This window comes from Phyllobates terribilis, unplaced genomic scaffold (assembly GCF_046119375.1).
Source record: "Phyllobates terribilis strain yellow unplaced genomic scaffold, ASM4611937v1 Scaffold_49__1_contigs__length_9717188, whole genome shotgun sequence".
Taxonomy (NCBI): Eukaryota; Metazoa; Chordata; class Amphibia; order Anura; family Dendrobatidae; genus Phyllobates; species Phyllobates terribilis.
The window spans coordinates 2,099,093-2,114,046 of NW_027362809.1; the positions used below are offsets into that span (position 1 = coordinate 2,099,093).

General features: G+C 45.5%; 1 protein-coding gene across 3 annotated transcripts in view; it reads right to left on the bottom strand.

The window, feature by feature from the left end:
* Nucleotides 1–2,651: 2,651 nt before the first annotated feature.
* LOC141191617 (uncharacterized) overlaps nt 2,652–14,954 on the bottom strand; it is a 35,320-nt gene continuing 23,017 nt past the window's right edge. For 2 of the 3 annotated variants that reach the window (XR_012265439.1, XR_012265440.1), the window contains 2 exons: nt 4,864–7,063; nt 2,652–3,735 (listed from right to left, as the gene is read on the bottom strand). Coding sequence is in view for 1 of the 3 variants with exons in the window: in XM_073661543.1 (XP_073517644.1) it covers nt 5,418–7,063 (1,646 nt within the window). In the remaining 2 variants the exon portion in view is untranslated. Of the gene's footprint in view, nt 3,736–4,309; nt 7,064–14,954 lie in introns of those variants that run through there. The other variant, XM_073661543.1, reaches the window with a different exon arrangement.

The following is a 14,954-nucleotide window of genomic DNA, read 5'->3' on the forward strand; positions in this document are numbered from 1 at the left end:
TTAATCATAGTTTGAATGCTGCAGACTGGCATTATCAATTCCTTGGATATTTTTTTTTGTATCCCTTTCCTGTGTTATACAGGTCAACTACCCTTTCCCGTAGATCCATTGACAATTCTTTTGCTTTCCCCATGACTCTCAATCCACAAACGTCAGTGGCTGGATGAAAGATGCAAGAGTCTGTCTGGATCCCAGAAACTCACTCAGCTTTTACGCACACACACTGATTACAAGCAAACAGGTCACAGGTGAGGATGTTACCTTTAGTAGCCATTCAAACCCATTTGGGTCAAATTCTGTGCATGTTATCAGGCCAAAATCACCAGGGTATGTGAACTTTTGCTCAGGGTCATTTGGATGTTTTTGGTTGTCATTAAAATATAAAAAGAGAAAATTTAGTAGTTTGACAATAAATGGCTTCACCCAACCAATAACCATGAGTGGAGAAAACAAAAAAACTGTAGCATTCATATTCTCTGAAACAAGGCCAAAAAATGAAAAATTCTGCCGAGGTATGTAAACTTTTGAGTACAACTGCCTTTATGTGTATATATATATACAGGAGCTTTGCTATGCTTTATAACTTTTAGTGCTGCGCTGACACCAGTTAGGTAGATCATGCACTGCACATGACCTAAAGAACTTGTTAGCTCTGGTCACCCGGATGTTGTCATGATGACATCGAGTCACCATGGCTATGAGTGGCCCCTGAGGTGTGGGCTAACTAATTTCTGATGACATGGGACATCACCTCTTTCAGGATATATTATTTAATAAATTAGGTTCAGTTTCACCTATTAACCCTTGTGTACCTGACAAATTTGTAGCAAATAGAAAAATTGCATTTTTACCACTAAAATGTCATATTTCCACGACTCAATGTTATAAAATTCTGTAAGGCACCTATGGGTTCGAAATACTTACTACACCCCTAGATTAATTCCTTAGGCAGTGAAGTTTCCAATATGGGGTCACCGGGGGGGGGGGGGGTGTTTCTGCCACCTCAGGGGCTCAGCTAATGGAGCCCACAATCTATTCTAATGAAATCTGCGTTTTTCAAGCCAAAACCCAAAGCAGAATCACCGAACATGAGGTCATGGAAGGCATATTACCTAAGTGGCCCAGGGTGCCGAGTGTGGCGCATACTCGGTCGGTACCCTGGACCACGTAGAACAGAAGTATAAGTCATATTACCTATCTTGTCTACAAGTTTTGACCTGACCCTCATGTTGAACACGTCCTCTAACATCTAACCAGCATCTTCTGGGCACGCCTCTCCACAGCCGGTCATTAAGCCCCTTTCTTATATATAACACTGTCTGCCATTGATCTGGTGTTATGTCCATTGTGTCCCCTCCCCCTTCCCTCTCTTTGGAATACTCTATACCTTACATTATACTTCCTTCATTAGTCATTGACTCTATTTAAATCTTCACAAGAGGGATTCATTCCCTGGTGCCATCAGTTGGCTCGCCGCCTGTGTAGGACCACTTTATATCTACAATCATCTTATGCTATACAGTTAAGCTCATCTATATGTTATTTTTAGGCTACCCGAGGTTCACTGACATGCTACACTAGGTATATTGCTTTATACGCTTGGCCTCACTCTACTTGTACATACTTGCTCCTTTGTGGTTCAGACTACATGTGTGTGTGTGTGTGTATGTATGTGTATTTATATATATTATATATTTAACTATTTGTGTATTTATACAATCATTGTATTTTATGTAGTGTGGGCACCCGCTTCTGCGGTGCCACCATGTAACCAATTGCTTGTTAAAGGTTTTTGACTGACCTCATATTCGGTGTTTCAGGGCTTGGAATGGAAGGAGCGCATTTGACTTTTTGAAAGTAAAATTTGCTTGAATAATTAGTGGGATGCCATGTTGCATTTGGAGAGCCCCTGATGTGCCTAAACAGTGGAAACCCACCACAAGTGACACCATTTTGCAAACTAGACCCTTCAGGGAACTTATCTAGATGTGTGGTGAGCACCCTGAACCCCCAGGTGCTTCACAGAAGTTTATAACATTGAGACGTAAAAATAAAATTACATTTTTCCAGCAAAAATGTTTTTCAGCCAGCAATTTTGCATTTTCATAAGTGTAACAGGAGGACGCAATGTCGTGTTGGGGAGCCCCTGATGGAGCTGTATGGCAGCTTGTCTTTTGCGGGCCAAGATGACGTTTTCAGCGGTATCATTTTTATTTATATTTGTCTTTTTGATCTCGTTTTATTCCACTTTTTGTTCGGCGGTATGATGATAAAGCATTCTTTTTTTTAGTTTTTTATTTTTACTGTGTATACTAAAGGGGTTAACTAGTGGGACAGTTTTATAGGTCAGGTCGTTCCAGTTGCGGCGATACCAAATATGGGTACTTTTATTGTTGTTGTTTTTTCTCACTTTTTTACTTAGTCCCACTATGGGGACTACTTATAGTAGCAGTCTGATCGCAGCCATAATACACTGCTCAAAAAAATAAAGGGAACACTAAAATAACACATCCTAGATCTGAATGAATGAAATATTTTCATTGAATACTTTGTTCTGTACAAAGTTGAATGTGCGGACAACAAAATCACACAAAAATAATCAATGGAAATCAAATTTATTAACCAATGGAGGCCTGAATTTGAAGTCACCCCCCAAATTAAAGTGGAAAAACACACTACAGGCTGATCCAACTTTGATGTAATGTCCTTTAAAACAAGTCAAAATGAGGCTCAGTATTGTGTGTGGCCTCCACGTGCCTGTATGACCTCCCTACAACACCTGGGCATGCTCCTGAAGAGGTTGCGGATGGTCTCCTGTGGGATCTCCTCCCAGACCTGGACTAAACCATCCACCGACTCCTGGACAGTCTGTGGTGCAACGTGACGTTGGTGGATGGAGCGAGACATGATGTCCCAGATGTGCTCAACAGGATTCAGGTCTGAGGAACGGGCGGCCAGTCCATAGCTTCAATGCCTTCATCTTGCAGGAACTGCTGACACACTCCAGCCACATGAGGTCTGGCATTGTCCTGCATTAAGAGGAACCCAGGGCCAACCGCATCAGCATATGGTCTCACAAGAGGTCGGAGGATCTCATCTTGTTACCTAATGGCAGTCAGGCTACCTCAGGCGAGCACATGGATGGCCCTCCAAAAAAATGCCACCCCACACCATTACTGACCCACTGCTAAACCGGTCATGCTTAAGGATGTTGCAGGTAGCAGATCGCTCTCCATGGCGTCTCCAGACTCTGTCACATGTGCTCAGTGTGAACCTGCTTTCATCTGTGAAGAGCACAGGACGCCAGTGGCGACTTTGCCAATCCTGGTGTTCTGTGGCAAATGCCAAGCGTCCTGCATGGTGTTGGGCTGTGAGCACAACCCCCATCTGTGGACGTCGGGCCCTCATACCACCCTCATGGAGTCGGTTTCTAACCGTTTGTGCAGAAACATGCACATTTGTGGCCTGCTGGAGGTCATTTTGCAGGGCTCTGGCAGTGCTCCTCCTGTTCCTCCTTGCACAAAGGAGGAGGTAGTGGTCCTGCTGCTGGGTTGTTGCCCTCCTATGGCTCCCTCCACATCTCCTGGTATCTGCTCCATGCTCTTGATACTGTGCTGACAGACACAGCTACCCTTCTTGCCACAGCTCGCACTGATATGCCATCCTGGATGAACTTCACTACCTGAGCAACTTCTGTGGGTTGTACTGTAGACATCGCCTCATGCTACTGTATCTCTAGGGGTGAGAGAAATGGCAAAATGAAAAAGTGACCAAAACAACAGCCAAAAAGGATGAGAACAGAGAAATGGTCTGTGGTCACCACCTGCAGAACCGCTCCTTTATAAGGGGTATCTCGCTAATTGCCTATCATTTCTACCAGTTGTCTGTTCCATTTGCACAACAGCAGGAGAAATTGATTCACAATCAGTGTCGCTTCATAACTGGGCAGGTAGATTTCACAGAAGTGTTATTGACTTGGAGTTACATTGTGTTAAGTGTTACCTTTATTTTTTGGAGCAGTGTATAAATATATATATACAGTATATATATATATATATATATATATATATATATATATATATATATATATATATATATATATACTGTATGTGTATATATATATATATATATACTGTATGTATATATATACTGTATATATATACTGTGTATATATATATATATATATAATATACTGTGTGTGTGTGTGTATGTATGTATGTGTATATATATATATATATATATATATATATATATATATATATATTATAAAATCTCCAGCTTGGGTATAAATATATAATACGTGCAGTAATTACTTAGTAAACTGTAAGTAAAATTTTCCACTAAAATAAAGTACAATGTGTCTCGAAAAAATTATCTCAGAATCACTGGGATTTGTTAAAGCGTTTCAGAGTTATTACCACATAAAGTGACACTGATCAGAATTGTAAAACAGATTCGGGGGGAAGGGGTTAACAAGATACAATTTTCAGTTAAAACATTTCCAACATTCTGAATATGAAAAAGGCTTCTTCCCTGATGTTTATTAAGAGTTGATTTCGGTGTAAAACATTTCCCACATTAAGAATATGAAAAAGGCTTCTCCACTGTGTGAGTTCTTTGGTGACTAAGAAGAAATGATTTCTTCACAAAAGATTTTCCACATTCTGAACAAAAAAAAAGACTTCTCCCCTGTGTGGGTTCTCTGATGTTTAATAAGCTTAAGCTGCAATTTCTCTACAAAACATTTCTCACATTCTAAACATGAAAAAGGCTTCTCCTCTGTGTGGGTTCTCTTGTGCCTAACAAAATAGAATTTTTGGTTAAAACATTTTCTACAATCTGAACAGGAAAAAGGCTTCTCACCTGTGTGAGTTCTCTGGTACTAAACAAAACTTGATTTCTGTGTAAAACATTTCCCACATTCTGAACATGGAAAAGGCTTCTTTTCTGTGTGACTGCTCTGGCGTCTAGCAAGATGTAATCTCCAGTTAAAAAATGTCCCACATTCTAAACAAGAATACAGTTTATCCCCTGTGTAAGGTCCTTGATGTGTGATAATATTTGATTTCTGTATAAAACTGTCATGCCTCGGGATTTGATCGGTGGTCCTGTTCTTTTATGTTGGCGTCTCTGTCCACGGAGCCACAGCAGGTTCTGTACCTGTATGGGTGCTGATTACCATTTGCCTTTGTCCATTCATTTCGAATAGCAATTGTTTTTCATTTGTTATCTTGCCTGTCCTACTAGTTAAATCTTCCCCCTGCTGGTCTTCGCTGCTGCTGATAGTCTTTAGTGGATTCTGCTTGGAGTTCTGGTCCTACTTCTGAATATCTAGGCCAGTCCAATAAGTGTACTGCTTGGGTTTCTTCCTATGCTGCACGGTTCCTTAGGAGGTACATGATACATTCAACAGCCTTTCAGGGAGCCAGGTCCGAGTTGTCTTCTCTAGTTTTACCTTCAGGATTTATACAGGTCTCCCCTGTGTGAAGTCTGTGGTGTTTAACAAGGTGTGATTTCACTACAAAACATTTTCCACATTCTGAACATGAAAAAGGCTTCTCCACTGTGTGAGTTCGCTGATGTTTAATGAGCAGTGATTTCTTTGCAAAACATTTCTCACATTCTAAACATGAAAAAGGCTTCTCTTCTGTGTGGGTTCTCTGGTGTCTATCAAGATGCGATTTCTGGTTATAACATTTCCCACAATCTGAACATGAAAAAGGCTTCTCCCCTGTGTGAGTTCTTTGGTGACTAACAAGATATGATTTTTGGATAAAACATTTTCCGCATTCTGAACATGAAAAAGGCTTCTCCCCTGTGTGGGTTCTCTGGTGTCTATCAAGATGCGATTTCTGGTTAAAACATTTCCCACAATCTGAACATGAAAAAGGCTTTTCCCCTGTGTGAGTTCTTTGGTGACTAACAAGATATGATTTTTGGATAAAACATTTTCCGCATTCTGAACATGAAAAAGGCTTCTCCCCTGTGTGGGTTCTCTGGTGTCTATCAAGATGCGATTTCTGATTAAAACATTTTCCACAATCTGAACATGAAAAAGGCTTCTCCCCTGTGTGAGTTCTTTGGTGACTAACAAGATATGATTTATAGTTAAAACATTTCCCACATTCTGAACAGGAAAAAGGCTTCTCCCCTGTGTGAGTTCTCTGGTGCTGAACAAAACGTGATTTCTGTGTAAAATATTTCCCACATTCTGAACAGAAAAAAAGCTTCTCTCCCGTGTGACTTCTCTGGTGTAGAACCAAACTTGATTTCTGTGTAAAATATTTCCCACATTCTGAACAGGAAAAAGGCCTCTCCCCTGTGTGACTTCTCTGGTGACTAATAAGAGATGATGTATTCACAAAACATTTTCCACATTCTGAACATGAAAATGGCTTAACCCCTGTGTGAATTCTCTGGTGTTTAACAAGATACGATTTCCAGATAAAAAATTTCCCACATTCTAAACAAGAATACAGTTCCTCCCCGGTGTGAATTCTCTGATGTGCGAGAAGAATGGATTTACCTACAAAACATTTCCCACATTCTGAACATGAATATGGCTTCTCCCCTGTGTGAAGTCTCTGGTGTCTAACAAGGTGTGATTTCCCTACAAAACATTTTCCACATTCTGAACATGAAAAAGGCTTCTTCCTTGTGTGACTTCTTTGATGTGTAACAAGAGTTGATTTATCTACAAAACATTTTCCACATTCTGAACATGAAAAGATCTTCTCCCCTGTGTGAGTTCTCTGGTGACTAACAAGTTGCGATTTCTTGTTAAAAAATCTCACACGGTCTGAACATGAAAATGGTTTCTTTGCTTTAAGAGCAGTTTGTTTTTTAATGGTTCTTTTATGGCTTGGATTTTCCTTAGTAGTCTGCAATGAATCAGAAGACAGGACCTGTTTCAAAGGATCAGATGACAGATCTTTGCTGCAAAGGGATGATGGTATTTCAGGAGTAATATAATTCACTTCAATTGTATCCTGTGGGATCTCCAGCTCATCTGATTTAAAAATCAAAAATGTCAGCTGTTCCTCTGATCTCTTAGTACAGACAACTGCAAAGAATAAAACCAATTATTATTTTTTAATAAAATATCCTTGAAATTAATATTTTTGAACATTTCTACTCAAATTGTCCGTAAAAATGTTAAGTTATGTAAAATATTGAATTATTCACCAAGATGACAGTTCACAGTCTAATAGAAAACCTCATAGCATGAACCAGTAGTGCATGGTGTTCAACTGTTTGTTCATTCTGCCTCCAAAATATGGAATAAAAAGCCACCAATGTTATGTAGGAGAAAATAATATGAATAAAAATATATACTCGTCTCACAAAAAACAAGACCCTATTCAGGTCCATCATCTGTCAGTGGAAAAACGGAGGTTTCCTCATTATTAGTGGCTCAAAGGCTTTTGAAAAGCAACATGGCTTCCATAAACCAATCCAGCAATATCCGATCTCCCAAAGTCAAATCTCCCCCTTGCTTCTGAGCCTTGCAGTGCGCCCAAAAGACATTTAGCATCCATGTATTTGGCATTACCATAGTGAGAAGAACCCAGTTAATTGATGGTGTGTGTCTCCAGGAGCACAATCTGGGCACTATGTGTTGGGTAATAAAATGGTATATTTCCAATTTTCATTCTCCAACATCCACTGTGTGCTAATTTCCAGAAAGTGGCTGTGGAGTCAATATAGTCACTATTCCTATAGATGAATTCACTGAGGGTTATAATGTCCAAAATGGAGTCACTTATGGGGATTTCTACTGCTATGGTTTTTTGCCATTTTGGTCACATTAGGGCTTCTGCAAATGGTGTGTCCCATCTCCTCTGGGATCTGCTGCTGTGACGACTGATTCAGTCACCAGGAGCCGCCTTATTCATTTGGCAGGCAGCACTGGTGATGGAAGAGACATCTGAACCAGAAGCTCTGTGAGGCATAGGCTCTGTCCAGCCACTAAGATTAGGGTGCCTGTGACCTCTAGTACCATCCAGTCTGGCAGTATGGGGGTGTGTGCTGTCCAGCTGAAGTAATCTGCTCTCTGCTTCAGCCAATTAGAAAGCACCACACCCTACTAAAGCTGGAAGCATATTGCCGGAAGCTGCCAGATACAGCCTTGTTCTCCTCTGGTTCAGTCCTCTGTGCTCAGCTCCCGGCTTGTGTATTTGTTTCCTGTTGTGACCCCGGCCCGTTTACGGACTACTCTTGTGTCTTCTGATTTTGTATTTTCTCTTCCCCCCCTTGTTCTGACCCGGATACTTGACTATTCTTCTTCCCATCTCACTCCCCAGAACAGCAGGTAACACCGTGGCCCAAGCCTAGGGGTCTCTGTGTAAGTCCAGATCCATGTAGAGGGGATAAAGGGTAGGGAGTAATGATGAGCGACCATGCTCGCTACTGCTTGGGACTCGCCCGAGCATCGACATGCTTGGCGAGTATTTCCGGCTTGCTCGGGGTCCCCGCCCTGCATGTTTGACGCTCTTTAGAGAGCCAACGAACATGCAGGGATTCCTGCCAAGCACTGTATTGTCGTAGCCATGTTGGTTCTGGCATTACAGTGATTGGCTGGCCGCATAGCGTCATCAGGTCTATATAAGACTTGATGACACTAGGCTCGTCACAGTCTATCCCGGGAACAGGCAGAGTAGGGAGAGGTGCTGCTGTGTGAGGGACAGAATTGTCGGTGTAATAATTAGATATAGGTAGTGGTACTCAAGGAGTATATATAAATTCATCTGAACTAACAGTCCTTCTGAGGACTAATCCAGCTGCATATATTCAGTGGTGATAGCAGGAGTTAGGCAATCAGGCAGTCAGGGTTTGTGGCAGTGTATACAGCACAAGAGGGTCCATTGCACATTCTGTCTGCTGCTGCTGTTACAGATATCCGTAGATATAGCCCAATGTATCAGGGGCCAGGGTTAAAAATTTTTTTTATCTTAATCCTTATTATTTGCTTAAAAAGTAATCCAGAGTACACCATTTTACTGCTCCATTTGCTTGTTGGCAGAATACAGACAGATTTTTTTTATTTTATTCACATTACTGTATTGTGGAAGCAGAGAAACTTTTTTTTTCAATGATCAGACTATTAAAATTTAGACAGCTGTGTTTTGTTGAACCAATTGATAGTTGGTCGCTGAGAAATACCATACTATTTGGCGACTACCTGAAACTGTGGCCATCAGACGTGATCCCATATGACCTGCCTAATAATCCAGCAATTTTTGTAAGTGTGTCAAATATTACACTCTATTTAAAAAATTGCAGTTGTGGGTTCAAACCTATTCACAGTTGGCTGCTGACAAAATCTGTGAACAATGTTGTCAGAGTATTACACCACTGCCAAAAAAGAAAACATACAAAAAACAAGCTAAAATAGAAAAAATGTTAAGAAACATTCTTTCCAGGGTAATGACTTGTATATAAAGCCAAAGAAATACTAAAAAAAAAATTATGGACTGTGGAAGACATTTATGCGACCAGAATGAACTCATCTGGAGCTGATGATACCACCTAGCAGCACCTGTCCCTATTGTTAATGCATCTAACAGCATTATCGATAGGGAATAGAACAGATTTTACATTTTTTGGGCAGCACCAGCAGCACGCAGTATAAGGCAATAATACCTGGCTGGATCGGTGTAATACGCAATCCATACTGCGATTCCTCACCCGTAAATGAATTTCAGATAAGACAGTTAATATTCTAGAATATAGAATCTATTTGAATTTTCTTTCCCATTATTAAAGAGTGTGTCTCCAATACTGTTTGTTACGCTCGCACCCGGACTGACTGGCATGAGCGTGATTAGTGATCCCACTGTACCATGAACCGAAGAGTGCCTGGAGGGGCGTAACTAAGTATCAACCCGATCCGACCAAGGTCGCACGGCGGCTTAGTCGACTCCGTGGACCAAGGAGGAACCGAGCAGAGGGACCAGGTGCGACTCCAGGTCAGATCCCGGTCACAGTTGTTGACCCACACCGGGGAATGCAGGAACAGGCAGGTTAGACTGGCATACAGGCAGGTGGGTATTGGCAAGTACAGCTGGTATGCAGACAGGTGGGTACTGGCAAGCACGGCTGGTATGCAGACAGGTGGGCACTGGCAAGCACGGCTGGAGTGCAGACAGGGAGATACTGGCAAGCACGGCTGGAGTGCAGACAGGGAGGTACTAGCAGGTTGGAGCGCAGGCTGGATAGGGTCCAGTACAGACTGGGAGACAGGTGCAGAGCCGCAGATGCGGTAGACAAGCAGAGTAAAGCAAATCCGCCGGAGCAGAGGACAAGGCAGAGCAGAGAGAAACTGCTGGTGCGGTGAGCAAGCAGAGCGGAACGAAAACCGCAGGTGCGGTGGGCAAGGCAGAGCAGAGCGGAACCGCCGGAGCGGTGGACAAGGCAGAGCAGAGAGAAACCGCAGGTGCGGTGGACAAGGCTGAGCAGAGAGAAACCGCCGGAGCGGTGGGCAAGGCAGAGCTGAGAGAAGCCGCCAGAGCGGTGGGCAAGGCAAAGGAGAGAGAAGCCGCCGGAGTGGTGGGCAAGGCAGAGCAGAGAGAAACCGCTGGTGCGGTGAGCAAGGCAGAGCAGAGAGAAGCCGCTGGAGCGGTGGGCAAGGCAGAGCAGAGAGAAGCCGCCGGAGCAGTGGGTAAGGCAGAGCAGAGGGAAGCCGCCGGAGCGGTGGGAAAGTCAGAGCAGAGAGAAACCGCCGGAGCAGTGGGTAAGGCAGAGCAGAGGGAAGCCACCGGAGCGGTGGGCAAGTCAGAGCAGAGAGAAACCGCTGGAGTGGTGGGCAAGACAGAGCGGAGCGAAACCGGGGGTGCGGTGAACAAGGCAGAGAGGACAGGGCTCTGTTCACATGGAACAGACTGGAAAATACAGGAAGATGGCTAGAACACAGGAGGAAGATACGGAGGAAGGGAAAAGGGACAAGCAGAACCAGATACACACAGGGTACTTCCTATGAAGTAGCGAGTGGACACAAAACTCGCAAACAGAAGTACAGAGACAACGAGTTGGAGTTAGGTGCAGGTTCAGATACTGCAGGAAAAGGGAAGGTACGGACATAGAGACAAACAGGTAACAGGCTAGGATACAGTTCAGACAGGAACTGCTACTGCAATGAGATACAAGAACGAGCCTGGGTATACAGCCCCCAGAGTGGCGGAAACAGACTAGAAGTCACAGGTAACAGGTCTGGGTATACAGCCCCCAGAGTGGCGGAAACAGACTAGAAGTCAGAGATAACAGGTCTGGGTATGCAGCCCCCAGAGTGGCAGAAACAGGACAGGACCTGGCAATACAGTTGCAAAGACAAACTGAGTGAAAGTGTTGCTCAGGCACCTCCTTCTGGGTGGAGGGGGTTTAAATATCCAGTGACTCACAGCAATAGGCTGGAGACGCATTAGGGGTGTGCCCACAGCAGCTATAAGAATCAGGAAGTAACCGGGCCGCCACCCTAAGCAGTCAGTCAAGAGACATGCACACAGCATGAACGGGAGCACGGTTTTTAGGCTGGACTGACAGGTAAGATTGCGGTCTTGCATAGTGGGAGGTGGTGCACTATGCAAGCACGCTGCCAGGGATGTTACACTGTTATTGCATATGCAGCAATTTCAAGGGCTGCCAAAAATTAGGACGCACTCCAATACACATTTGAAGAGCTGTAAAAAAACAAATAAAATAAAAACACAGTAGGATCTTTCTTTTGTATAAAAACCAGACTCGCTAATGTACCCTCAATGTAATAACATTGTTCAGCTCCTGCACCCCCCTCCTCCTCCTGTTCGGCATCCATCTCCGAAATGACCACATCAGTCCCAAGTTGGAAGCACTGCAGCACTGCCTTGGCCAAGCGGCAACAGGCTGTGCTGAAGATAATATGCTTAATGCTTAGGTGACAAAACACACACCGGTGCAGAGTTGTTGAAAGCTGTAACACAACAGGCAGATTGGTGGATCTCACCGCTGAACATACAGCTAGGCATGGTCGTGTGTGACAAGATGGTGGCCTCTATCATCATCACGACCTGCAAGGTTTGCACTATGAACTCTCCTGAAGGAGAAGCCAGGGCCCACTGGAGGAGTTTCCGGTTCTCTGGTGGGCCCATCCAACCCAGACGAGAAGCAGCCCTGGCTAAGAAGTCTGTGGGAAGGTTCCCGGACATTCTATGGTTGCTTTTTTACTGTGGACTGGCTCCAGAAATCTATAAGATTGCAATCTATAAAATCCCTTCACTGGCTCCCCCATTGCCCAGAGACTCCAGTTCAAAACCATAACCATGAGATGCAAAGCCATCCACAACCTGTCTCTTAAATATATCTGGGACCTAGTCTCCTGGTACTTACAGTACAGACCAAAAGTTTGGACACACCTTCTCATTTAAAGATTTTTCTGTATTTTCATGACTATGAAAATTGTACATTCACATTGAAGGCATAAAAACGATGAATTAACACATGTGGGATTATATACTTAACAAAAAAGTGTGAAGCAACTGAAAATATGTCTTATATTCTAGGTTCTTCAAAGTAGCCACCTTTTGCTTTGATGACTGGTTTGCACACGCTTGGCATTCTCTTGATGAGCTTCAAGAGGTAGTCACCTGAAATGATCTTCCAACAATCTTGAAGGAGTTCCCAGAGATGCTTAGCGCTTGAGAAACCCTTTGCCTTCACTCTGTGGTCCAGCTCACCCCAAACCATCTTGATTGGGTTCAGGTCTGGTGACTGTGGAGGCCAGGTCATCTGGTGTAGCACCCCATCACTCTCCTTCTTGGTCAAATAGCCCTTACACAACCTGGAGGTGTGTTTGGGATCATTGTCCTGTTGAAAAATAAATGATGGTCCAACTAAACGCAAACCGGATGGAATAGCATGCCGCTGCAAGATGCTGTGGTAGCCATGCTGGTTCAGTATGCCTTCAATTTTGAATACATCCCCAACAGTATCACCAGCAAAGCACCCCCATGTAGTGCCGGCGTCCCTGCCCTCTGCTAGGCAGGGACGCTGCTCCCCTCACCGCTCTGCTCCGTGCCCGGCTTCCTCCCCCCGCTCTGCTGTCAGCGCGCGCTCCGTCCCGGCGTCCTCCTCCTGCTCTGCTCTCAGCGCGCGCTCCTTCCCGGCCCCTGTGCTTAGGGCGCGCGCGCTCCCCTCCTCTTAAAGGGGCCGCGCGCGCCGCCCTAAAGAGTCCCCGGCCAATGGCCGGAGGACTTCATCATATATAAGGCACCTCCTCCAAAATGGAGGTGCCCGAGCAATGTTGTTTGCACCTGTGTCTCACCTGTGCTTCAGCCCTCAGGTCCCGTTGCCAGTTACCTGCCAGTTTCCTGCCAGTTACCTGCCTGATTCCTGCCTGAATACTTGTTACCTGTCTGCCAGTCTGAGGTCCGACGGTCTGCCTTACTACTCCTGTCAGTCTGTCTAAAGGACCAGCCTGCCCGCTCACCTGGGAGCGCATATCAGCTACCTGCCTGCTTGCCTGAGGTCCGACGGTCTGCCTTACTACTCCGGTCAGTCTGTCTATGGACCAGCTTGCCCGCTCACCTGGGAGCGCTTCTCCGTTATCTGCCTGCTTGCCAGCCCGGAGGCTCCGTTGTCACGTGCTGTGACCACCAGCTATCTCAGAGACTCTTGCCCGCTCACCTGGGAGCGCATCTCCGTTACCTGCCTGCTTGCCAGCCCGGAGGTCCCGTTGTCACGTGCGGTGACCACCAGCTATTCCAGAGACTCTTGCCCGCTCACCTGGGAGCGCTTCTCCGTTACCTACCTGCTTGCCAGCCCGGAGGTTCCGCCGTCACGTGCCATGACCACCTGTTATTCCAGAGACTCTCGCTTGCTCACCTGGGAGCACACATCTACCATCTGCCTGCTAGCCTACCCGGAGGCTCTGCCATCACAGGTCGTACCTACCCTTTACCCAGAGACTGCCCTGATCACTTGCCGTATCTCCCTGTCCGTTCATCCAGAGACTGCCACCCGCTCCCTTACAAGGGCTGCCCCCTTGTATAGTAGCTCAGAGGTTCCGCCTCCCAGACCCGTTACAGTTTGCTCGGGCCATGGAACCCGGTGGCACCCAAGCTCCCTCGCTCTCGGACCTCTGTCTTGAACTGTCCCGTCAGAGGTCCCAACAGGAGGCCATCCTGGGTCACCTGCGGAATGTTAATACTCGCCTGAACACTCTGTCTGATCCACCAACAACCTCCGCCAGTGCCATATCTTGCAATCCGGCAGCTCCGCTGCCCACTAATACTATGGTATCCTACCCCGGACCCCGGCTTTCTGCACCTCCTCGCTTCGGAGGCGACCCCGTCCAGGCTCGGGGCTTCTTAAATCAGTGCACCCTGCATTTTGAACTTTTGTCCTACCAGTTTAACTCCGACCGGGCCAAAATTGCCTTCATCATGTCCCATCTCACCGGGGAGGCCCTGGCCTGGCTGAATCCTCTATGGGAGAGAGGAGACCCCCTGGTGTCCAACTTGCCTGCTTTTCTCACGGCTTTCCGGAAAGTCTTCGACGAACCCGGACGGAAGACCTCATCTGCATCATCGTTGCTACGCCTCCGTCAGGGGAGTCTCACCGTGGGCCAATATGCCATACGGTTCCGTACCCTTGCCTCGGAGCTGGCCTGGGATAACGACGCTCTGGTTTCCGTCTTCTGGGAGGGTCTGTCCGGCCGTATTAAAGATGAACTTGCCGGTCGGGACATTCCTACCACTCTCGATGACTTAATAACTCTTGCCACCCGGATTGACCTACGGTTCCAGGAGCGTGCCAAAGAGGTCACCCGTGAGAGAAGGATTCCACGTTTAGCTCCTATTTTCCAGAAACCCGTCATTCCCTCCATCTCTCCCCAGGTACACTCTCCTGAGCCTATGCAGGTCGACCAGACCAAGATGGTCAAAACCCGTCAGGACTCACGCCGTGCCGAGGGGAGTTGCTTC